This window comes from Sebastes umbrosus, chromosome 13 (assembly GCF_015220745.1).
Source record: "Sebastes umbrosus isolate fSebUmb1 chromosome 13, fSebUmb1.pri, whole genome shotgun sequence".
Lineage (NCBI taxonomy): Eukaryota > Metazoa > Chordata > Actinopteri > Perciformes > Sebastidae > Sebastes > Sebastes umbrosus.
In genome coordinates this window covers 18,967,157-18,990,991 of record NC_051281.1, presented here as the reverse complement: position 1 = coordinate 18,990,991, position 23,835 = coordinate 18,967,157, and the positions used below count along the sequence as shown (strand labels likewise).

General features: G+C 39.9%; 2 protein-coding genes across 2 annotated transcripts; one reads left to right on the top strand and one right to left on the bottom strand.

Moving 5' to 3' along the window:
- The first annotated feature begins 8,555 nt into the window (after nt 1-8,555).
- Nucleotides 8,556-15,735, top strand: pdzk1 (PDZ domain containing 1). Its single transcript, XM_037790969.1, has 8 exons — nt 8,556-8,704; nt 10,809-11,017; nt 12,101-12,314; nt 13,526-13,858; nt 13,953-14,149; nt 14,228-14,452; nt 14,524-14,841; nt 15,200-15,735. Exons 2-8 carry the CDS (start codon nt 10,811-10,813, stop codon nt 15,242-15,244), a joined length of 1,539 nt encoding a protein of 512 aa, XP_037646897.1. The 5' UTR covers nt 8,556-8,704; nt 10,809-10,810; the 3' UTR covers nt 15,245-15,735.
- Nucleotides 15,736-16,342: 607 nt separating this feature from the next.
- On the bottom strand, nt 16,343-23,726 carry si:ch73-390b10.2 (Golgi pH regulator). Its single transcript, XM_037790628.1, has 14 exons — nt 23,463-23,726; nt 22,280-22,339; nt 22,026-22,129; nt 21,833-21,939; nt 21,624-21,725; nt 21,360-21,480; nt 20,621-20,701; nt 20,426-20,535; nt 20,211-20,299; nt 17,717-17,809; nt 17,477-17,572; nt 17,076-17,165; nt 16,893-16,958; nt 16,343-16,800 (listed from the first exon to the last, which is right to left on the bottom strand). Exons 1-14 carry the CDS (start codon nt 23,502-23,504, stop codon nt 16,594-16,596), a joined length of 1,368 nt encoding a protein of 455 aa, XP_037646556.1. The 5' UTR covers nt 23,505-23,726; the 3' UTR covers nt 16,343-16,593.
- Nucleotides 23,727-23,835: the final 109 nt, after the last annotated feature.

Here is a 23,835-nt window from a genome sequence, read left to right as displayed (position 1 = left end):
TTTTTTTATTATAAAGCAGGCTTTAGTCCTTTATAAATACTGTGAAAATATCGAAAAACAGAAATACATACAGCCCGTATTCAGAAACTCTGCATTTGAAACAAGCTGTCAGGATTTCTGCCCATTCGTGATGTCACGAATATACAATATTTAGACCCTTGACACAATTTTTAATGTAAACATACTAAATGTGTCCCAGTTTATTTCCTGGTTGCAGTGGATGTGAATGTCATCAGCTGACAGGAAGTACACATGGACCCAAGCTGTTGCCTAGCAATGCAATTCTGTTGCAATTCTGTCAAAATGCACTAAAACAGAGCGTTTCAGACAGAGGGTAAATACAGGCATATTCAGGCTGACAGTATGAGGAAAATAAAGTTTTTTTTTAACATTACAGCATGTGAACATGTCCTAGTAGAAACACAAAATACAAGTATGAACCTGAAAATGAGCATAATATGGGACCTTTAAACAACTACAGATGAGGAAGGTGTATTGTTTTTCTCTATATAAATTCCATAAAATGAAAAGAGATTCACAATTTTTCCTGTGTGAAAGTTTCCCTGTGTGGATATTAGGAATTATTGATTGATGTAAATATTATTAAATCATTTACAAGGAGAGTTCATTTATTTCTTAAGGTGTAAGAAGAGACAGATTGCATTGTGGGGGGTTAAAAGTAATTAAGGAGTTAAATGAACTGGAAGCAGTAAGTATACAGTAATACTGTGTTTAACAAGTTAATGCCTTGTTTTTTTTTTGAGTGACAAGCCCACCACTATCTGCCATATGTCATCCTGATCCAGATAAAATGTCATCTTGTCATATCTTAATGGTGACATACCTTAAGATTTATATCTGCAATTGTAGAGTGACAAAAATAACATTGGTTCTATTGTTAAACTGCAGAGCAATTTAAATTAATGAGATTGGGGAGAATTCGGAAACAAGATTTGAGTAAAGAGAGGAATAAATATGACAGTGTCAAGGCATTATAAAAAGGTAATAGGTTAATTGATAGATGTGAATGTGTGTGTGAATAGTTGTCCGTCTCTATTAGTTAGCCTGGCGACCTGTCCAAGGTGTAAACATCCTCTCTCCCAATGTGAGCTGTGGTTGGCTCCAGCCTATAAGCGAGTATAGCTAATAGATGGATGATGACCTCATGATCCTATGACTAAAAGCAGCTATAGTGGTTTTACATGCACACCGTCGCCCTCATGTGGTGTGTGAGTGCACTTCCTGTCTTTTGGGTGAATGATCAACATGTTGTTACAGAGCTCTGAGTTTATGTAAACTGTTCTGCAGAATATATAAATACGTGTTACATTCTTGTCTCAAGTCATCCGCCTTTTATTTCATTAAGAAACAAATAGGCTATGATTGATATTAATATGTGTCTAATGGTTCCACCACATCCTTGCTGTGTTTTTGCCATGCGTCGTTTACATTTAAAGGGACTGTTTGTAACTTTTTAAGCATATAAATGTACCGGGTCGGGACACATGCGCGCTCGCATATGCGCGCTCGCATCTGCTCGCATATGAGCTTGCATATGCGCGCTCGCGTGTGGTTGAAGTCTCTGCTCCTCTGCCTGCTTGCTTTCACTCATGCGCGCTCACTACACATTGCAGAAGAGTTAGTTTAGCTCTGAGAGTATCTAGTGAATGTACAGTGGATGTTTGTGCAGAAATAACTGCTGCGAGCCCGACGCTGACTTTCGTTGACTTAACGGCCACAGGTGTCGCTGTTAACAAGCATTTCTGAAAGTTACAAATAGTCCCTTTAAGGATCTTTTGGTGCTAAGGAAGGCTGCAGGAGTTGACTCTGAGCAATAATAATTATCGTATTTAGATTGCTTTTTTATAGAAGTTTGTTACATGAGGCGGATATTTCTGGGACTTCCGGTACTGTGGCTGACTGGCACTGGCATACAGCTTCTCACTAAAATCTGTCCAATTTCATCATAATGATATAAATAAATGGACTCTTGTGTCATCTAAAGCAGTGGTTTTCAAAGTGGGGTCCAGGGAACCCCAGCAAAAAGAGGAATCATTTAATTTCTCTATAACGCCATCCATAAGTAAAATAATGACAAAATGTCATAGGTTGCTTTCTGTAATAAAATATCTAAAAGCAAGAATTCCATCAGCTGGGACAAAATCTTATCAAATGGGGGTCTGTGTAGGGGTCCCTGACATGAAAAAGTTTGGGAACCGCTGATTTAAAAGGCATGTCAGCAGTGATAGATGTCACCGTGCTTCATGTTCTGGGAAAAACACACAAACCATTCTGTTAAGGTGACCAAAGTGGCGAGGGCTGGAGACTCTGGACATTTAGACAATGGATGTGAAGCAACCAGAATCAGAGAGAGAGAGAGAAAGGAAATTCCACTAACACAAACTTTATTTGAGATGACTTTCCCCTTTAATTTCATCAGGTGGTGTAGCTGTATCAAAAACACAAACATAGGGAGATGCGTGACATAAACTGCATTGCACAGGCATCTAATCATCATCTTAATTATCAAAGCAAGTCAGATCATGTTTGAACACAAACATATTCCAGCTAAACCTATGAATCTAGACATAAAGTGAACAAAGGCATGGCATAAGAACAACTCACTTTAGAAGACGCACTTGATGAAGGCTGAATGATGACGGGGCTCAGATACGGCTGGTAGCAGGGTAACAGAGAAATGTTCTTCCTTTACTGTCTTTTGATTGTTTTTATTATCCTTTTAATTTTTTTTCTTTTAACTTATACTTTTATATTCTTTTATTCATTTTTATCTTATGCACTTTGTGCTCTTTTATCTTGCTTTTATATATGTAAAGCACTTTGAATTGCCTTGAAATGTATGAAATGTGCTATATAAATAAACTTGCCTTGCCTTGCCTTCCTCCTCCGCTCCTACTTATAGGAGCACTGATTGAGTGTTCAGAGGCAACGTGGCACAGGTGAGCCAGTGGCAGCTCTCAGAGCTGGTCTGTGCACAACTAATGGCATTTATTAAAGTCTGGTGAGTGTAAAATATTGTTCCGGTTAGAAAAATCCTTTTGTAAAGCCATCATTGACAATCATTTCATCAAGGTTTAAAGATAATGTGTTTTAGTCCAGCTGTACCATTGTGCTGTGTTGGGATGGAGGTGAGTACAGACTCTGTCTCTTCCGTGCCACCGGTACATTAGGGAGGTTGAAATGCCGCTGCTTTCTGAGGCTTGTCACTGCTGTGGCGAGCGGGGACCGGCTGTTTGGCCTCCGAATGCTCAAATGACTGCTCGAGAAAAAAAAAGAAGGGGGTCATTATTTGAAGCGACCCACCTCTAATCTTTCTCCTGGTCTAATTAGCTGTCTCTGGCAGGTCATGTGCAGGGCCACTTACCCCAGATAAACAAGCCGTGTGAGGATGCCAATCAAGATGAGGAGAGAGACTAGTGCTCCCAGTTGAGTGCGGTAATCACAAACTGGCATGACGTGTTGATTACTGATGCTCCACTGCTGATGAAGACAGGTTGGAGATAATCACTTCTCGGGTGGCACTTTACAGCTCGTGTGTATTCTCTGGTGCCACAGGCGTATACTTTGCTGCCGTTACTGTAAATGCCACTAAGATTAGTTTTCAGATCAAATAAACAACCGCAGCACTGGAGGATTCAGCAATCCAGGCGGTCGGCGTCATACATGAAACTCTTATTTTTTTTTCTCTGGCAAACACAAGGTGATGACTGAGGGTAATGAACAGTGAATGCATCAGTGCTAAGCCGAGCTGAAGACAATTTCTGTCTCCTTCCACTCACTTCATCTCTCCTCTGGTTGTAGCTCCCGGACCCCTGGGATCGATTGTTCAAACATGGCTCCAGGCCGGAGTGCGTGGCTACAGGGTTGGAGGTGTGGGTGTGTGTTATCATGGGGGAGCTCAGAGCACCGAACCATCAGCAGTCGTAAGTGCCTGCATGGTCCGGAGGTACATACACCTGTGTGTCTGTGTGCACAAGCGGGGAGACTGACGCCCTCAATCCTGCACGGATTCTGCCATTTCCTGCTGTTGTTTTCAATTTGTGGCAGACAGTCCTGCGCCCTCATGTTTTTTCACCTGAGTGCTGTTTGCGAAAAGATACATATTCACTGAACTAGATGTGGAGAGTAATGCATTTACTCAATTTGCTCTTTTCTTAAAAGGTCCAAGTGTGCAAAATCTGGCAACATCTAGCAGTGAGGTTGCAGATTGCAACCTCTCCCGTGTGCTAAGCATGTAGAAGAACTACTATTACTGACCTAAAAACACAAATGGCCCTTTCTAGAGCCAGTTCTAAGAGTAGGTTAGGTCATTTGGAGAATAGCAGAGTGCAGTGGAACAGAAGACAGTTAGTTTAGCTCTGAAAATATAAAATGAATGTACAGTGGAAGTGCACTTTGTGCAGAAATAAATGCTGCAGCTCCTCAAGACCAACAGAGGTTTCTCGTGTATTGTTTCCCGGCCGCTGCGGTTAACTCGGCCCAAGCAGGCAAAGTTAGTGGTTTGTCCATTCTGAGCTACTGTAGAAACATGGAAGACTCCGTGAAGAGGACCCGCTCCGTATAAACATCTCATACTAAGGTAACAAAAACACAATGATTCTTATTTTCAGGTGACTATTCATTAAGGAAAACATACTTCTTATTATCATATTCCATTTCGTAGTGATGAACCTGCAGAGAATTATCCCCTGATTCTGAAGCTCCCCTCGGCTTCACAGAGCTTTATAGCGAGTTTCAGCTTCAGTTTTCATTGTTTTTCTGTCCAGCCCGAAACTTTACGGAGCTAAAAGAAAAATTTAAAACATGACACCATGTCAACTTAACAGGTGATGATTTCTGCTGCCTCCAAGTGGCCAAAAAAGTCTGTAATTGCACCTTTAAAGGTGGAGTGCTGCATTGTTTATATCACCAATTCTATATCCACGGTACAGCATGAGCATGGGGCGACACATTTCTGCAGACTGTAGAAGATGGTAATGGATATCTTTTTCCACCAACAGTTGCATATCTGTCGATATACATTACCGTTGGTGACGGTAATTCGCTGTGAAAGGTAGCAGCATGCCAAAAATTGAAGGATAAAAGTGCCACTAATGCAGGTTTGAAAGCATCGATCAAAAGGCTTTGCAAGTGCTTTATGAGAAAGAAAATGTTTGTTAGTTCTCAGAGATACTCAGAATATGTTTTATGAAAAGTGTAAATTAAACCACATTTTCTCCTAGTCTCTCAACTAATCTGAATGCATTCAAATCAAAATTTTGTCACAGACTGTGTGATAAAGGTTGCCTTTCTCCCTTTTCACTGGGCCCTGTTCCCCAAAATTAACATTGTTTTTTGTTATCAGTGCTTTTGCGTCTGCTTAATTATTAATTTCAGTCCAATGTTTCAGTTTATTTGATAGAATGTCACATTCTGTTATATTTTGTGTACTCATTGGTATGTGTGAGTGCCCCCAGATAGATTGAGATGTCAGCAGTAACTTAGAGATTTTGTCTGTTCATTATTCTGTGTGGATTTGGATGCTTGCTTGGTTTAGCTCACCCTATACTTACCTGGTCAGCTGGTAGGTTCCAGTTAGGTGAGGCTGAGGAGATAAAATCCCATTCACTGGAGTAAGATGCAGAAAAAGGAGTTGGCAGCTTGCTGTGAGGCTGCAACTTCCTTTTGTTTGATGTTCTTTTGATTCAGTTTAAATGTATAGTTTTGTTGAATTTCCTTTGAATTTGCACTATACTCCTGCTCATCAACCTGGTTCTCCAACATCCCTTTTTCAAGTTTTCCAGTGCCAAACCACCTCATCTGCCCTTTATATGGGGTGGTGGCGCTACAGACTGGCCCAGGGAATGTGACAAAAACAGAGTCACGCAAGGTTATATGTAAAACCAAACATCATTTATTAAACTAACTCAAATGAACAAAGGAGTGTGTAGATCAGTAATGTCAGCAAATGAATGTAGTGCATGGATGTGTGGCATATGTGCTGTTGAGGTGCTGGAGGTGCAGAACCAAAACAAGGTGCTGCCGGGTGGATGAGGCTGTAGAGGACGAGAGAGAGAGACCCTGGAAGGCCCGGGTGAGCTCAACCAAGCTGACGACCCTCCCTTGTTAACTGCCAGCTGAGGTCTGCCCGGGCAGCCTCCAAGACAGGGGGAGGGACGTCACAATTGGTTATGTGAGGATTTCACACAACAATAACAATAATATGAAATTGTGTAGAGTTTAATGTGTAAGTGTAATTATATAGGTGTAATGGCTTAAAAGGCATTAAAAATACTGCTAAAAATAGACAGGAAAGGGGGAGTCAGATTCAAACTTGCCACTGGACACATGGTGTGCCCGCATTACCAGCTGTGCTACTGGGGCACCCCCACTTCATGACAGTTAACTTTGCAAACAGGCCTGTTTGAGGCTATGTTTTATAGAACGACTGCATGTGGCTGCCATTTACGTGAAAGTGATGAAAAGTAAATAAAAAATATATATATATACAGACCTTAAAGTGTGATTTTTTTGCTTCACCACGAAAACATTGTGTGTATATGTAATTGTTTATTCACATCTAATCAACCTTGACAACATGTAGTGCTCATTCAAGATGGGGGAGCTGCAAAAAGCAGAGTTAACTGTTATTAAGTGGCTCACCTGGTAGAGTCCTTAGCAGCTGTTAATAAGTGCATAATAAATTATGTATTAATGGTTCTTGCTTTACTTCTGGTAGCTGCAAAAAAGCATACTTAACTGTTAATAAATGCATAATAAAGTATGCATTCATCTTAATAAAGCAGCAAAAGGTTTAATAATGACATAATAGGTAAATTAGTTGAACTCAATATATGTGTTAAGAAAGTCACAAGGCTTTAATTAACGTGCTTAAGTATATAAACTGCTAACAAGTTTCTTATAAGTGCTTATAAATGCCTTTTAATCCAACAAACGTATTTATGATGGTATTATTAACACTTCTATAGTCTTATTAACACATAATAATGTCAATATGAATCGTAAGGACTTATAAGGACCTTATTACCTATTAACTAACACAAAAAGACATTAATATAAAGTGTTACCAATTATTTTTTGTTTTAGAAAGGAAAGAAGATCTGCTGATGACTGAATAAAGTTTTGTTATTATTGTGTAAATGAGTTACTCTCTGAGAATAATATGTCTGGAGGCTAGGGTCATATCAGAATCCTGTTGACTGAATTCAGGGCAGAGAAAATAAAAGTCTCGCACAGTAATTAATTAACTTTTACGGTTTGCAGACTTGTTTTGCTTGGCTTTGGTTGAGTTTTTGTCATCTTTATCCCATCCCAAGGACAGCAATATCGTAATAAGCCTTTTATAACCAAAGGACTCTCCCATAGTTACCCACCACAACAACCATAAACCTGGAGAATTAAACTACACCCTGAACTTTGTGTAGATGTTGGACTGAAAATAAATGCCCATTTAGTCCTCTCAGGTTGTTCAAGTAGACTTGACTTCTGTGTCGCATTGACATGGAAAATGTATTTTGTAAGAGACGCACAAAGGTAAATCTTTAACCTGTGATGACATTAAGGTGCGAAGCTTGGAGCTGCCTCTTAGAAAATCTGAGACTAATTTAACAAACTCATTGAACATTTATGTTTATCAAGGCTTTTATATCAGTAGAGTGTCACTGATGTTTTGTCTCTACACGGTGTCTTAAGTACCATGTTTTAGGAGAAACATATCATGGAAAACAGAGTAAAAAACTCTGTTTTTACTGTTTTTGTTTTAGTTTATACCTTATATATAAAGATCTAACGAAGTGAATTGTAACATACAGTATAACACAATTCAATTTAACTACAGCCTCCTACTGTAAGTGACCATAAAACTGAATCATCACTTCCCTAAAACAGTTTAACAAAACCGGAACATTACAACCTTCACGAAGGCAGGGTTTATTGCAGGGCTGTTGAATTGGACTGCATCAGTCTTACCTCAGTGCACCAAATAAAAAATAGATGAGTGTACAGGTGTTAAAATATAACAGATGGAACCGACTTTAAGATTTCTCCAAGGTGTATGAATGTAAAAAAAAAACTGAGACGGGTGATTCATTTGATACAATGTTTCCAATTTTAAAAAGGTAAGTTTTATTTTTATATTTCATGTTCAGAAAGTATATGCTTGTTGGTACACCAAGAACACCCAAACCTATATTGTTTTCCTGTTTTTAAGTAGCTTAAAGTAATGCAATCTTGTCAAGAAACACAGTAGATTTAACTGTGCATACTGATTTTTGTTCCACAAATCAAAACAGATTTATAGAAATATTTTTTTTATGCAAATGAGTACACATGATGCATTTCCCTTGATGTACCTAGTGCTGACTGTGATGTATACGTACCATAATGATTCCTGACATTGCTTAGTGCCACCTACGTCATGTACCTTTGACCACCAAACAGATGACTTCCTCATGGTTCCGTCTTCCTTTCTGAGGACAGATCGCACAGGGCCATCGCCTCCTGAGACATTCCTGACACGAGACACTGTTAAATAACTCAGCCTTTAGGCTCACCTTTGGCCCGTCAAAGTCCCTGCAGAGAGAGGGAGGAGGGAAGAGTACAGATTGAAGATACGTTAGATAACAGCCAAGCAGTGCCAGGTGACCTCCTCCTTTGGACTGGGACACTGAGCAGAAAGGAGCTGGTGAGTTTAATTTCAAAACACTCTAACCGTACATTATATAGTTTTACCTGAGATTTCTGATCACATATAAGTATTTAACGTATAGAGCAGAATGTATTTAAAGCCAATTTCTGATTACATCAACGGTTATGACACGATGAACAGGCATTGGGAAATAGAAAAAAACATTTATTTTATTTTTTGTAAAATACAGAATAATTGTACTACTTAAGGCCTCTAAAAATAAAGCAAAAGCTGGTCACAAACGGGATAAAGAGTCGCAGGTACATCCCTTCATTTTAAAGGGCCACACAAGCCAAAAAGGTTGGGAACCACTAACATGCAGTACAATATAAATTCTTCTACTATATAGAGGTGGTGGATGAGTGGACCTTTATGAAGGCAGTGAGGTGTGTTTGTATTATCTCAAGTGCAATTCTGATACTGGATCTATTCACCTTTGAAATGCCCTCTTGTGGGTGCAGCTTTACAAATTTGTATTGTGCAACCAACTGCTGTTTAAACCCACAGTTTTACTTTAAAGTCTAGTGGAGATTCCAAAGTTTCCGAAGACATTTACATTTTTGTCATAAAAACAATCTTGGGTTTGAATATTGCACTCAATGTATGCATCATCTAGTTTAAATCCAGTGTCGGGAAAGTAGATATATCATTTACTGTACATGTGTTTCACTCCTGCATAGTAGGGTAATGTTGTTTTTAAGATTAAGTAATTTAAGGAGAAATATAAGGGGGAAATCAAGGATTTAAGGTTTCAAGGTTTGATTAAACTACATGAACTGTAGTAATGTCATTATGCTGCACATCACATGACGGTGCAAGGCTGTTGGAAAATGGCACAAACCACAAATTGTTTGCTGTGTGACACTAACAGAACATACAGTATCCTACAATAACTACGTCAGGCAATAGGCACACACACCTGTCCACATACCAACACACACATCCCTTTACGACCTTCTCGTATGGGTCTAATAAGAGGATTACATAGACGTTCCTTACTGCGCATTCAAAGTCCAGGCTGTGTTTTAACGGAGAGTCGTCACTGCAGTCAGCTGTGCCTGCTATTAACCATTAACAGCCACCAGAGTGCTGACATGGAAGATTAACTTTTCATCTGAAGCTATCAGCACTTCTTTGGCTTCTTTAGGTCCAGGCTTATCTGCTATTAAATGACAATGTTTAAAGGGTGACAGAGGAGACAGGAATAGGACAGATTTTCAAAGGTTATAAATAAATCCAATAACTAAAGCTACTTCTTTACTGAAGGGTTAGTTTGATAACTTGCAACACAGTCTCACGGCAGTTTGTGTACATAGACACGAATTTCCATTTTTTTTCGTGACGCTCAGCACGACTTTCAACGAAAAAAATGTCTTGCTTTTTCTTTCGACTGTCCAGGAACGTGACACTCATGTCAATTTCTGCTCTAGTCTTTTTAAAAAAAATTACTTAGTTAGGTTTAGGAATAGATTGACTTAGTTAGGCTTAGGCAACAAACTACTTGGTTAGGTTTAGGTAACAAAACTATTTAGTTAGTTAGTTTTAGGAAAAGATCGCGGTTTGGGTTAAAATAAGTCCAGAAGTGCCATAACTTAAGTACGGAAGTTAGGTGATAAATAAATCAACTTTGACTTGTGGTTTCACACGGGACACAAACACCAATCTCCTGGGCAAAAGGCCTGTGTTTTTTGACCGACCCATCCACTCCACCATTTATATTTCCCGGTTCAAAATTATGTGGATAACATTCTAATTGATTTCATGCTGACCATCACTAAAAAAATTTGAAATTCGTGTCTATGTACACAAATCAATACAGTAAATTTCGTGACTATTTCACGAACTGCTGTGCCACTGGGCTGTAACTTGAACACAGTACTTTACTGTATATCTCTTGTTTATCGTTCTATATCACAGCCTCAAAATGTCTACAGTCTACATCATATATGTTAAGAGTATTTCCTGTATCATTACATTCATTTTGCAATTGTTATTAACTACTTTGGTAATATTTGGAGATAAATGTAATGACTATAAACTGCAAAATGTGTCATAAAGGTGCATTACAAGATCTAATTTTGGATTGTGTGTGCATGTTAAGACATGGCCGGGTACAAGCCGAGGGTGATTTCTCTAACCAAGAGGCCGGGTCATTCATTTGGCTTCTACTTGAGGATGGAGCATGATAAGGAGGGTCACCTGATCCGCTGCCTGGAAATGGGAGGTCCAGCCGAACTGGCTGGCATGAAAGACGGCGATCGCATCCTGCGGGTCAACGGAACATTTGTTGATGGACTGTCCCATTCAGAGGTAAGTAGGATGTGGAATTACTGCAGTGCATTCATTAAATCAATAATATTTCCTAGGTTGATACGGAGCCCAAAAATATGACAAAATGTAGTTGTAGCACCGCCACCTCATATAAAGGGCAGACGAGGTGGTTTGGCACTGGAGAACTATAAAAAAGGGATGTTGAAGAACCAGGATGATAAGCAGGAGCAGTGCAAAAAAGTGCCATTTATTAACAAAACGTTTACTGAAACAAAGGGCAAAAATGAAACCCAGGTAATTCAACAAAACTACATTTAAACTGAAGCAAAAGAACACCAAACAAAAGAAAGTTGCAGTCTCACAGCAAGCTGCCAACTCCTTTTCCCCCCTTATTCCAGTAAATGTGATTTTAGCTCATCAGCCTCACCTAACTGGAACCTACCACCCGACCAGGTAAGTATAGGGTGAGCTAAACCGAGCAATCATCTATATTCACACAGAATAATGAACTGACCATTAATACAAGATCTCTAAGTTACTGCTGACATCTCAATCTATTTAGGGGCACTCACACATACCAATGAGCCAATGAGATTAAATGGAGTGTGAAAATAAATATAACACTTGTCCATCAATCTCCAATCACTTGGTAAAATAAATGAAATTAGAATAATCCATTTTCAGGTCTTGGCATACATTTAATCATTTATCTATTCAATATTTTCCCCATGCAACATTTACTTACGCTGGAAATGTTGCGTTAGGAGAATATAGAATTGATAAATGATTAAATGTGTGTCAAGACCCAAAATAAAATAAAAAGGGCAATTGAAAGCTTTTCTTTTTATTTAGTTTTAATTTATCAACTAATTGGTGGTAAAGAAAAATAAATAAAAAGCTTGTTGTTTTTTTTACCAACTTATTACAGGTTTTTATATTTCTGTTTACACTCCATTTTAATCATTAAACTAACAGTATTATGTATTGGTGTATCATGTATTTTTTATATTTTTGATAACCTATTTACTCCATTTAGTCAGTTTCGGGGCTCCGTAGGCTGATGGCATTATGCTGTGATCTTTCTTAAAACCCTCCCGCTGTGTATGTGTTCCCCCGGGACAGGTGGTGGAGATGGTGAGAAACGGTGGAGCATCAGTCGCGTTCCACATCCTGGATGAATCTTCCTACGTGAAGGCCAAAGAACAGGGCGTGGACCTGTTAAACCCTGGGAGCACACCGGTTGCCAATGGTGTGGCCAAACAGGCTCTGAAACCCAAACTCTGCTACATGGTTAAATCCAGCTCAGGCTATGGGTTTTCAGTTCGCTCAGTAAAAGGTGAGCTGAGGAGGCAGGGTTAGGGAATCGCAGTTAAGGACAACTAATACCTTTTTAAAAAGCACTAAATAACGACTTACAAATAAACCTGTTTAATTTATCTACCTATGTGGGGTGGAGCTGGATGATAAAAGAGAAAATGTATAAACAGTATAGGTTGTAACTACTGTAATGGCTTTATTAATGGTTAAAAAATAACATTTTCTAATTCTTTATAGATCAGGAACAAATCATTAATAAGAACAATTTTTGGGTTTGCCAGATTGTTAAATCTGAACTTGGTTAGTATGTATCGTCCTCTAGAATGACATTTTTTTGTCGTACTGCCTTTAGGTCTTTAACTCCTGAGTCTTGCTGACCTCCAGTAGTTTAACTTTTAACCTTGCTACAGTGATGTACAAGTGTACTCCAGGACCTCGTGACATCACTATTGGGTGTGGTTACAGGTGCAACAGAGCATAGTTCTGATTACACCCAACCACATCACACCTGACGCGATACAGGCTTGAAACGTCTTTTATATTTTTACACATTCTTCTTCCTGGCGCATACATCACCCACAATGGACTAAAGAGGTCTAGTAAGTTCAATCCATTCTAACTCAATGACACCAGATTTTGTTTTTTAACTTGTAGTCTTCAGCCCCAACAGACGCTGACCCGAGTGACATCACCAGAGGCAATTTATCAGATTTCACACAGATCCCACAAAAGACTTTATACAAAATTTTTTCACATATACAGTAGTAACCCTTCAAGACCTGTAAACAGATTTTGATGTGTAAAATTGGTGGAGTTTGACTTTAATAAAATGTATTTTGGTTGCTCTACAGCTTTTTTACAAAATATTGGAGATCAGACAGTCCGTTGGTGTCGTGTCTAGATGGTAACCGACAAGTTGTGAAACTCTTGCGAGACGGTTAAGGTTAAGCATTAACCTCGAATGGTTAAGGCAATTTGTGAGTTATCTTCCAGACCAAAAGGCAAAGCAAGTGCCATATAGGAGGAGGATGCAAACCAGCCAGAGGGATTCGCACAACCTGGCGACCAAAGGATGTTCTTATTAATGGCTTATATAAAGTATTAGTAAATGCTTAATTAAGGGTGCCTTAATTATAAAGTGTTACTATTAGACTGAAGAGAACTGTCTCTGTAATCTCTATGTGTGAATTTTTTTTGCTTTTTTCATATCATCCATAACATCTTTTCTAGATGAGGAGGGTTTGTTCATGACGGAGGTGATCCAAGGAGGTGTGGCTGACAGGGCGGGGGTCAATGTCAACGACCGCCTGCTGGAGGTCAACGGGGAGAACGTAGAAGGCTCCACACACGATCAAGTAGTGGACAAGATCAGGCTGGGTGGCAGCAGCATCATGTTCCTGCTGGTTGACGAGGAAACAGACAGGCACTATCAGAGCAAGCGTATGAAGATAGGAGCATGGTTAGCTACCGCCAAGTATCTCCCGCACAAGCCACGCGTCGTCGACATGACCAAAGGACCCGACGGCTATGGCTTCCTGCTCAAGGAAGAGACGAACCAAACAGGCAAGACCATATGGTAATATTACAAATAACTGGTGTTTTAAAGCAGAGAGAGGTATGGTTTTTTTTTAACAGTGTGCTCATTAACTCCATGCAGGGCACTTCATCAAGGACATAGACAGAGGCAGCCCGGGAGAAAGAGCAGGTCTGAAGGAAAGGGACAAACTAATAGCTGTGGACGGTTGCGAGGTGGACGGCTGCAGCCATGAGCAGGTGGTGGACAAGATCAGGCAGAGTGGCAACAAATGCTGCCTCCTGGTAGTGGACAAAGACACGGACCAAATGTATACGCAGGTGAGTCAGGGTGCCACCGTCAAACTTTAATATAGACTGCAGACAATCTATATAATGTCACTGTTGTGTCCCTCAAAGGGGAACGTGTCTCCTATGCTCTTCTTGGAGGAGATGAGGGACTCCAACTCACCACCCAGTTACACAGAAGCCCTCAATTTACCCGCTCCTGTCCGACCATCCACACCCGTTCACAGTAAGCCGGAGGAGCTGAAGCCTAAACTGTGTAAGATGGCGCAGACCTCAGCTGGCTATGGCTTTCACCTAAATGGCATCCAGGGGGTGAATGGACATTACCTCAAGGAGGTAAGAATTACCCGGCATTTAATCATTTTCAAATGTTCAAATCAAAGTGGTGACACACGCCTTCGTTTCAGGTGGTGAAGGGTGGAGCGGCTGACAAAGCGGGCCTGGAGGACGAAGACATTGTGGTGGAGGTGAACGGAGTAAATGTGGAGCAGAGCAGCCACGACGATGTGGTGGCAATGATCCGCAGCAGCGGCAGCTCTCTGGAGGTGCTGGTGGCTACAAAGAGCGTCTACGAGCAACTCAAAGCCAAAGGAGTGACCGTCACACGCATGCTCCTCGGAGAAACATCCTATGTCCAGGTCCACACCGCAGACGCTCCAGACGAAGTAGAGAGACACGAGGAGAAGGCCAGGCCTGAAACCCCAACTGAACCAGCAAGAGAGAGGGTGAGTGGTGCTCCTTTAAATGCTCACGGGGAATGTTTTCACCAGCTGTGTGGCTCTTGGGATGGACTTGTTGGGTTTGTCGGTCGGTCCACCTCTTTGGTCCAGATTGAAATATCTCAACAACTATTGGATGGATTGCCATGAAATTTTGTCGCATTGTCGTTGTTAGCATGCCGATGTTACCATTTAGCTTCAAGTACTGCTGCGTGTCACAAGTACAGTCTTACAGAGCCACTAGCATGGCAGCCGTGTGTACTTGCCGCATCATAACTAATGGCTACAATCATTGCAGCCGACAGAGAAAATGTTCAATGTCTAAAATAGTTGTGATTTATTTTTTCCTCTCTCTCTCTTCTAGACCATATCATCTATATCTCAAGACAGTCTTGATGAGAAACTCTGAGAAGCCACCGAAAGGACACACTCCCTGATTTGGCCTTTTGTCAATCTAATGTTGATCCACCGTTTCTTTCACAATCATCGAAGGGCTTCACAATGTATCCAATTAATACAAAGAGATGCAGGAAAATAAAAGAAAGGACAATATCTATCAATATCTCAACCATGACAGGATAGTTGCATGTATTTAAGGGCTGTGAATACTTTTGTCTTCCTTTGATGCAGACAGTAGATCTACTTCTAGATGAGCAATGATGTGCCTAATGTGTAATGTCTCCAAAATGTCAGATTACCAATGTTACCAAAATATCTCCAGCCTACAGAGCTTAAGCTAACACTATTCATGTTTCCAGTAAATACTGTGGCCTTTCATGTATTTTTTCTGACTTTTATTTAATGTTCTAAAAATTAAACGTTGTTGTTCCCGGTTCTAAAATAAAAGTAAATGAATTACAATGTTCATGAACACAAATAAATGAAAACATACTGTCTCAATTAAGCTTACTTTTTTATGGGTATTTGTTTCTGTTCCCAATTAGATGACATATTTTGCTTCAGGATGGTGACATCTTGATCTTTTTTCTTCATATAGTCCATTTACACCTCAGTAGGAGAGAAGCGGGGATTTTGCTGTGAACAGTACAGCTCCAGTGTGCTCAACTAAAAGAACGGAAAAGATCATTTTGGCCAAAAAAATGAGAATATAAAGGCAGGGTTGGTAAAGATTTAAGAAACATTTTTGTTATATTAGTTTAAATTCTCTTTACATCCCGACAGCAATCAATAAATCAAATGCTCTGACTAAAAAAAGAAAAGAATCCGGTATCTGTGACTGTAATAAACCTGTCTAATCATTTCATTCGGCCCAAATGTAATGATTGGAAGGGCTTCCTGCGTGCACTCTGCCCGTGCACTCATTACGAGTCACCAGAGTCTTCCACAAGCTGCTAACTTGACAGCTGTGAGTACTAGATTAAGCGACTTTTGGAGCTAGTGCTGCTAAAAAAATCTAGTGTGCTCTTACTAGTTTCTCAAGATCACCGACCCTGCCTTTAAGAGAACAAAGTGTTTGCATCTGCAGGTAAAATTAAATTCCTAATAGTAATGTTTGTACTCTAAATATCTTTATTCAGAAAGTCCACATTCAAAGTAGTTTCCTAATGTGCTCCAATAGTTCCCCATCGCTTGCATCCAACAATCAGCCATTCCTGATTCAGGAACAGGCAGTCCAGATAATTAAGTCCCACATATAAAAAAACAAAACACCTGATTTCTGGATATCCCTAAATTCCAGATTCAAAGTCACCCAGGGGTCAGGAGGAGTCACCTCCAGGTGGGAAGAGATGTAGGGGATCAGAGGGTCATGTGTTTCTCTGGCGACTGCTTGTGGGCGAGATAAAGGAAGAGGATGCTGGACAAGGCGCTGACCAGGAAGATGACGTCAAACCAGCGGTGGTAGAAGTTGAACTGCAGCTCTCCCAGGACCTCTGTCACAATGGAGCGGTACTCCAGCGGCATGCTCATACGCATCAGCAATACGGACGATACAAAATACATCCCCTGGTGGAGTGAGACAGACGGAGAACGTTTTTGGTTGATCTGTTGTTTTTACAGGCTGTGCTCTGTGTTATAAGATAAAGCAACACACTCACCATGATCTGAGCGAGGACGAGCACGATGACATTAGAGGACTTGCTGCTTGATATTGCATAGAAGAACTAAAAACCAAGAAAAATTAAATCTTTAGTTAAACAGTATCATAAGAAAAAAATCTTACAGATTTAGTAGCTTCAGGATCAGTAGCCATTTCAACATGTATTATGTGATAGTTTTACCTTAGTGAGGGTGATGAGTAAGCCACGAATGGATGTAACGATTATTATTCCCACCAGGATGAAAGAGATGTGTTGGGACCAAAACTTTACCTGAGAAAGGGGAGAAAGAGAACGAAAGAATATGAAAAACAAAGCAATGAAAAGGGAAATTAAGAGCAGGGACAGACAACTGTCAATCTGCATTCATCATTTATTTATTTAAATCTAAACATACTGACATATTTTGTGAGCGTGAGCTATAACGCAATCAAATCATTGTCTACATGGGAAAAGATTGAAAGCGATCATGACCAGGTTTACTGCAGAGAAAGCAGGCAGAGAGATGATAATGGGCCGGCAATTATCTTTACAGGAGGTCATGCAGTGTGGCACGTGACTGTTTCTGCAGGTGTGTGTCTTACATCAAACTGGATGCCCAAGTAGTTCACTGTAATTTCAATACCCCTCGTCACTGGATCCGTCTTTCCAACCCGATCAAACACGATGTTTATTGTGGCCTGTGATGGACAGAAGAGGGATTTTTAAAAATAAATCAAGGTACTTTTCCAAACTGCATTTTAAACAATTACAAAAACAAAACAAAATGTGATTATGTGTGAAGGAAAGACACAAAGGCACAATACGATTGTGAATGTTCTCACCATGAAGATTTTCCAAACACAATAGATGGAAAAGAAGTAGCCGAGGAAGTTGAAATATTTCCCCTGGAATGTCCTGGAGTACTCAATCCGCTCCTAAAGATAAGGAAAGGTGGTGGTAAAGAATTAGCAGACCATTTTATCACATGTAGGCAAAAGGGGTCAATAAAATGGGCGTAGTGTGTATAGATAAAAGTAATGACAGGCACTGCTTTGAGTGAAAACCAGTGATATAAATGATATGGGCAGCTTCAGGGGACGTTTTCATCTGAACTGTATGAACCATGTGATAAGCCAAGAGCAGACCTGACAGCATGCCATCAAAGTTTATCTTTTATTTATTTTATTTTTATCGGTTCCTGTGATGTAATACTGCATGTGATGATATATAGTGGCAATAAGGCCTATGTGTCTCCCAGGGATCTGCTTTTATTACCTCGTGGTTAGACTACTTTAATTCTTCGTATGTGAGTGTAGAACAGTCGTCTCTTCGCCGGCTGCAGTTAGTACAAAATGCAGCTGCTCGCCTTCTCAGTGTAAAAAGAAAAGTTGATCCCATATCACCAGTTCTGGCCTTCCTCCACTGGTTCCCTGTCTGCTTACGGATTGATTTTAAGATTTCATTGCTTGTTTTTAAGGTTTTAGATGGGCTGGCAACACCTTATCTAGCAGAACTATTGCACCTTTATACTCCAGTTAGAGCACTGAGGTCGACCAATGAGATGCTCCTGATGTCCCCAGAACTAGACTCAAAAACAGAGGCGACCGAGCCCTAATCTCTGGAACGGTTTACCTTTTCATATTAAAACAGCTCAGACCACAGAATCATTTAAGTCGCTGCTGAAGACTCACCTCTTCTCGCTGGCGTTTGACTAAGTTCTTCTTAAGTATCTTCTGTTGTGCTGCAACCCTTACTGCTATTATGTGCTTATTATCTTTATTGTTTTACTATGTTCTTCATGTTCCTTGCTTGCTCTATTCATTTTTATTATGGATATGTTCAGCACTTTTTATATGTGCTTTATAAATAAAGTCTGACTTGACTTGAATAAACCTGGCTCAAGTTACAGAAGGGTAAATTCTGGGCATTTTGTACAGAAACTGATTTGTGTTTGTGTTACAGATGTTTTAAGTAATGTTGGTGTGATGTGTCAGAATTATATTTAATAAATGTATACAGTAGGTTTGGTGTGATTGAATCAGCATATTATTGATATTACCATTTAATCAAATGACTCTGTGTAACGTGAAAGGAATAGTAGAGAGCTGTAATAGATCTAAAATTCCAGTAACTACTGGACATAAGTTCATCAGGTGCACAGAACCACTACTCCATTGAGACATAATTATTGATTTGTGATATATGAGTGTGTGATCATACTCAATTGTGTGCCAACACCTTAGCCGTAACAACTTTATAGTTAGGTGTATCTAAAGGCAGCTGTAAGGTCAGGGTAAAGGTCTGTAAAAATTGCTAGACATTGCTCAACATATGCTCGTAACTAGCTCTGTAATCTTTGACTAGCCCATGCCTCCCTCAGCAGCACTGCCCACCACACTGCCTTAATAATCAACTGAGGGGGTGGGGGAGGGACAAACTACCAACACAAGAGGTGCACAACAACTGAGGGGAAACACAAACAAGCATCCACACCTGTACCCAGGTTAACAGCTGATAAAGCCCCAAACTGATAACATTCAGCAATCGAGAATTTGTTTTAGGGGGATGGGCCTTTGTTGACTGATTCCCAGAAAGGACAGACAGTCCTTGGCAGTCAAAGAAACTGCACCACAGATTATACTTTAACTGAGCCTTTACAGGAGTCATACAATACTAAATAGAGCTATCAACTGTGCAAGTCAGGACACATAAAATAATTAAAAACATGCTTAAACCTGTTATAGCGGAATCAAGCTGTGAACACAACATTGACATATCATCACCTGTTGATATGGCAAACTTGTTAGCAAACGGTTATTATTTATACGTCCAGCAGTTATGGTGCAACATTATCATTCATTTGGAGTCATATTTCTGTCCACCTGATGAATGTAAGTCCAATAATCACTCTCCTTTTAGCTTTGTTTGTGGTCTCTAGCAACTCCTGAGGGAAATATCTGGCTCTTTAGCTGAAAACAGCTGCCTGTTACAGCCTAAAACAACATTATGAGAGCGGTGAGAGAGAACCAAAACAGTCAAGTTGTTGGCCAGTCAGCTAAACGATGAGCTGAAACTCACTACTGCTCCATCAAGCCGAGGGGTGTTGCAAACCTGCATCATTCATTTCTTTTAAATCCGAAGCAGTCCATGTCATACGCTAGGAATGTTCATTTGTTACAGGGAGTTAACCATATTTTGTTTTAATTTCCATCCGCATAATAGCCTGCATGCTCTTCTGTATTTTTGTTTTTAATTCACTCTTTCTTTCTCCATAGTTAAGTGGACCACAGTGTGCTTGTACGTCCCTGTGTGGGCATGTGCATGTCCATGTGTTACCTTGGTGGCTTGCAGGTCCACAGTCTCAAGAAAGAGTTGCCGACTCAGCTCCTCTAGAGCATCGACCTCCTGCTGGATCAGAGATAAGTCTGGAGGGGAAGAAGTCAAGGCTAACATCTACTACAAATACCACAGACAATTAGCACATAACTATCTGGTAACAGCTAAAAATGAAGACATTTTGCAGTCATACTCAATATAAGTATAAAGGATACTTTCGCTGCCTGTTTGTGTGGAGGTAACACTCTTGATCATGCCCCAGAATCCTGTCTGTTTGTTCTGGTCTTCCCCACGCTGGTACATCTGCCTCCGTGTCATGGCAATTCTAAACGCACACACAATCATTTGTTTAATTCATTTTATTTAAAAAAAAAAAATAATAATATATCTTTTTTTTTTTTGTTACTCACCGTTTCTTCTTGCTGACAATCATGTCCATAGTCTGGAGCAGCCGCCTCTCCAGAGCAAGGATGTCACTGTCTGTTACATTTCTGTGAAAATAATAAAGCAATGGCAGCATGTGTCATGGAAACAGCGATGTGATTCCTGAGAGTAATGTCTAATGCATAAGCCAGCCGATTAGACTATTATCAGGCTATTAAATGTGCGTTATCAGTGCTTCTATGCCTTACACATGTGGGTCAGTGGAGGCCTGCAACACCCATTATTAGGTTTTCACACAAAACACAGGGCTTTCACCCAGGACGTTGGGGTTCACATCCCACGTGAAACCAAAAATATGTGGTTGTCTTTGTGTTGACAAGTGTTAAGTTTCACTTTCACTTGTGAAACGCAGTTATTTTAAGCCAAAACGTAATGTTTTTCCCTAAATTTAACTAAGTGGTTTTGTTGCCTAAACCTTAAGAAATTGTAGTTTTGTTGTCTAAACCTAAAGAAGCTGTTTTGGTTGTGTTCAAAATGTAACGTTTCATGCAGTTTTACAACATGTTGCTTTTAAGTTTTGCTTTCACTTATACAACATAGTAGACCCTTAATGACCCACATCTATGATGCTTTTCGCGACCACACGTAAAGCACAATTAATGGCCTGAAAACAGTCAAATCGGGTGCAGCAGCAGACTCAGATTAACAGGCTGTGCCATACGGGTGCTGAATGTAACATCAGAGAAAACCCACAGCTGAGCTTACCTGAGGAAATAGGACATGTACGTGTAGGGACAGTTGACCGCACCAAACCCAGACAACAGAGCCATGAGGGTGACTCCAATCACACCAACACGACTGATTAGCTGCTCAATGGACAGGATGCCTAAACGAAACACAACAAAAGACTGAAAACACTATTTTTTCACGTCTTTCAACGCTCTTTACAGATGGACTTTCACATTATGAGGAAAAAAAGGAATAAATGAAGCATAACGGTGCACAGAGAGGAGAAGGATGCACGCTCACCGTGTTTTGGACTCAGGATGGGGAACGGGTCTCCCAGCTTCCAGAAGAAATACATGAAGGTAAACCACACCATACAAGCGAACAGGAGCTTCTGTCTCTGCACTACACAGACACAAAGAAAACAGCTTTCTGTGACATATAACAACCCTCAAACAGCATTATTCATTTTTAGTTACAGTATTTTATTTTCAATACCCAGCTATACTTACACAGGCGTATGTTGCTGACAACAAAGTAGCCGATGTAGAAAGGCACCACAAAGATCAGGACCAGCAGTATCACATACAGATTCAGCTTCCAGTGAAAATACCTAGAGCTGTGGCAAAGACATGAGGGTTAAAATAATTAATCTGCAAGAAGCAGCAATAAAACACAGTTATAGTCCACAGAACGTGTACTTACCTGGTACTTAAGGCACCCAGGATCTCAAAGATGATGAGCTCAAACATGGTACATGAAAAGGCAAAAGTGATAGAGAAAACCATCTGGACAACGTACTGTCGCACCTGTCAACAAAAACAGTCAAGACAGTTAGCACAGAGGACTTCCAGTGATTGATGAACCTCTGTTGTTGAAGTGAAAATGAACTTGTGTTTTTTTTCTGATTGGAATCATTATTATGTATTTGTAAATAAATGCTTTGCGATACACCGTACCTCATAATCTTTAAACAGCTGCCGCATAAAGAATAACCAGCCAAATCCAAAGAACAGCACCTGTGTTGGATTAAATGGGAATTATTGGGAGGAAGGAGAGATGAGGAAGATTACATCGTCACATTTTTCAAATAGGCACTGCTCGTTACAAAAATACTTTTCCTGTCTGAGTTTTATCAAGCTAACAATTTTGATTAATTGGGAAACAACATTAGCAATGGCTCTTTTCTCAAATCTCAAGTCTATGAATTAAGACCTGCAGTGTTTTTGCTGTATGGATATTTCACGGGAGACATTTTGACATGTCACAGTAGGAAAACACAGGTTTAAATCATTTTAAAAATAGCTGAATTCCATTTAGCTGCTTCAGTTTCAGAGTATTGGTATTGTGAATGCTGGTTCACTGTCACTCTGTCATGGCTCACCAGAACAGAAACATTGTTAATGTTATTAGTAACACCTGTGCTTTTCCTGCAACGACATGTTTGGTGTGATAAAAAAGGCCTACTGGTTACACACATTTCTCAATGCTGAGATCACTTTTTCAAAACTCCTCAAACACAATAACAACTTTCTGCTCAGCACAACAGTTAATCCCTCATCCAAAATACACTCATGCAACCAAAGCACTAAATACATTTCTCAGCATGAACTCATTCTACCAACAAGAATATTTTGTCTCTCATAACACAATGACTTAAAAAGTTTTGACAACAGGTATCATTACAATATGTGGCACTATTACCAAGAACAGCACCACTGTACACTGCACATTTCCCCACTGATGAACTAATAAAGGAATATCTTATCTTCTAAAATGAAGTGGTAACATACAGAGTGATGCTGGTGGTTGAGTTTGAGTAAGATGTGGCCCATTAGTACAGATAATAACAAGTTTAATTTAACTGATGTGTGCTGATGTGTGAAGAATCTTCAGTATGGAGTAATGGGTGTGATCAGCTGTGAAAACAGCAACATGTTGACTGTTTTCTTTAATCCTTTGAATTTAAATAAAAGACTTAAAGGCTATTAAAACTTGTACTCAAGAAGGCTGTAGTTCAAGATGCTCCTCCCAACAGAGCCATTACGTAGATAACAATGAATACAAGGTTAGTTTACAGCAGTGCTCAGTGAGAGAGATGCACTGAACACTGTGTGGTTAAACCAGCTCCTCGTTGTTTACCTGAGAGGTGAACATGATGACTGAGTCCACCAGGAACGACATGATGAGGTCTGTAAACAGCCAACAGAAACTGTCCGTACAGGTGTAGCAGGGTCCAGGACAGTTTCAATTCATGCTGAAGAGGAAAAACTAATCCTGCTTAAAAGGTTTGAGGTGTTTTTGTCGTTAATGAGCTCATTTTAGGACCATTTGTTGTTCAGCTGTCAAAGTTACAACGGGAGAACCATGTTGATACGTCATCGAGATGAGTCCGACTCCGACAGACACTTCCGTCGCACAACTGTGACGTGTCACGTTAAAATAAAAACAAAACAAGTAAATCTAATTTTTTATAATGTTTTTATAACATTTTAAATTTATTTTTGATTCATAT

Coding starts and splice junctions, on each gene's coding strand:
- pdzk1 (XM_037790969.1), top strand. CDS start 10,811: ATGGCCGGGTACAAGCCGAGGGTGATTTCTCTAACCAAGAGGCCGGGT. Junction 13,859..13,952: donor GGAAGAGACGAACCAAACAG/GCAAGACCATAT, acceptor AACTCCATGCAG/GGCACTTCATCAAGGACATA. Junction 14,150..14,227: donor CGGACCAAATGTATACGCAG/GTGAGTCAGGGT, acceptor TGTCCCTCAAAG/GGGAACGTGTCTCCTATGCT.
- si:ch73-390b10.2 (XM_037790628.1), bottom strand. CDS start 23,504: ATGTCGTTCCTGGTGGACTCAGTCATCATGTTCACCTCTCAG. Junction 21,940..22,025: donor CTGGGTGCCTTAAGTACCAG/GTAAGTACACGT, acceptor TCTTTGCCACAG/CTCTAGGTATTTTCACTGGA. Junction 21,481..21,623: donor CATCCTGAGTCCAAAACACG/GTGAGCGTGCAT, acceptor TGTTTCGTTTAG/GCATCCTGTCCATTGAGCAG.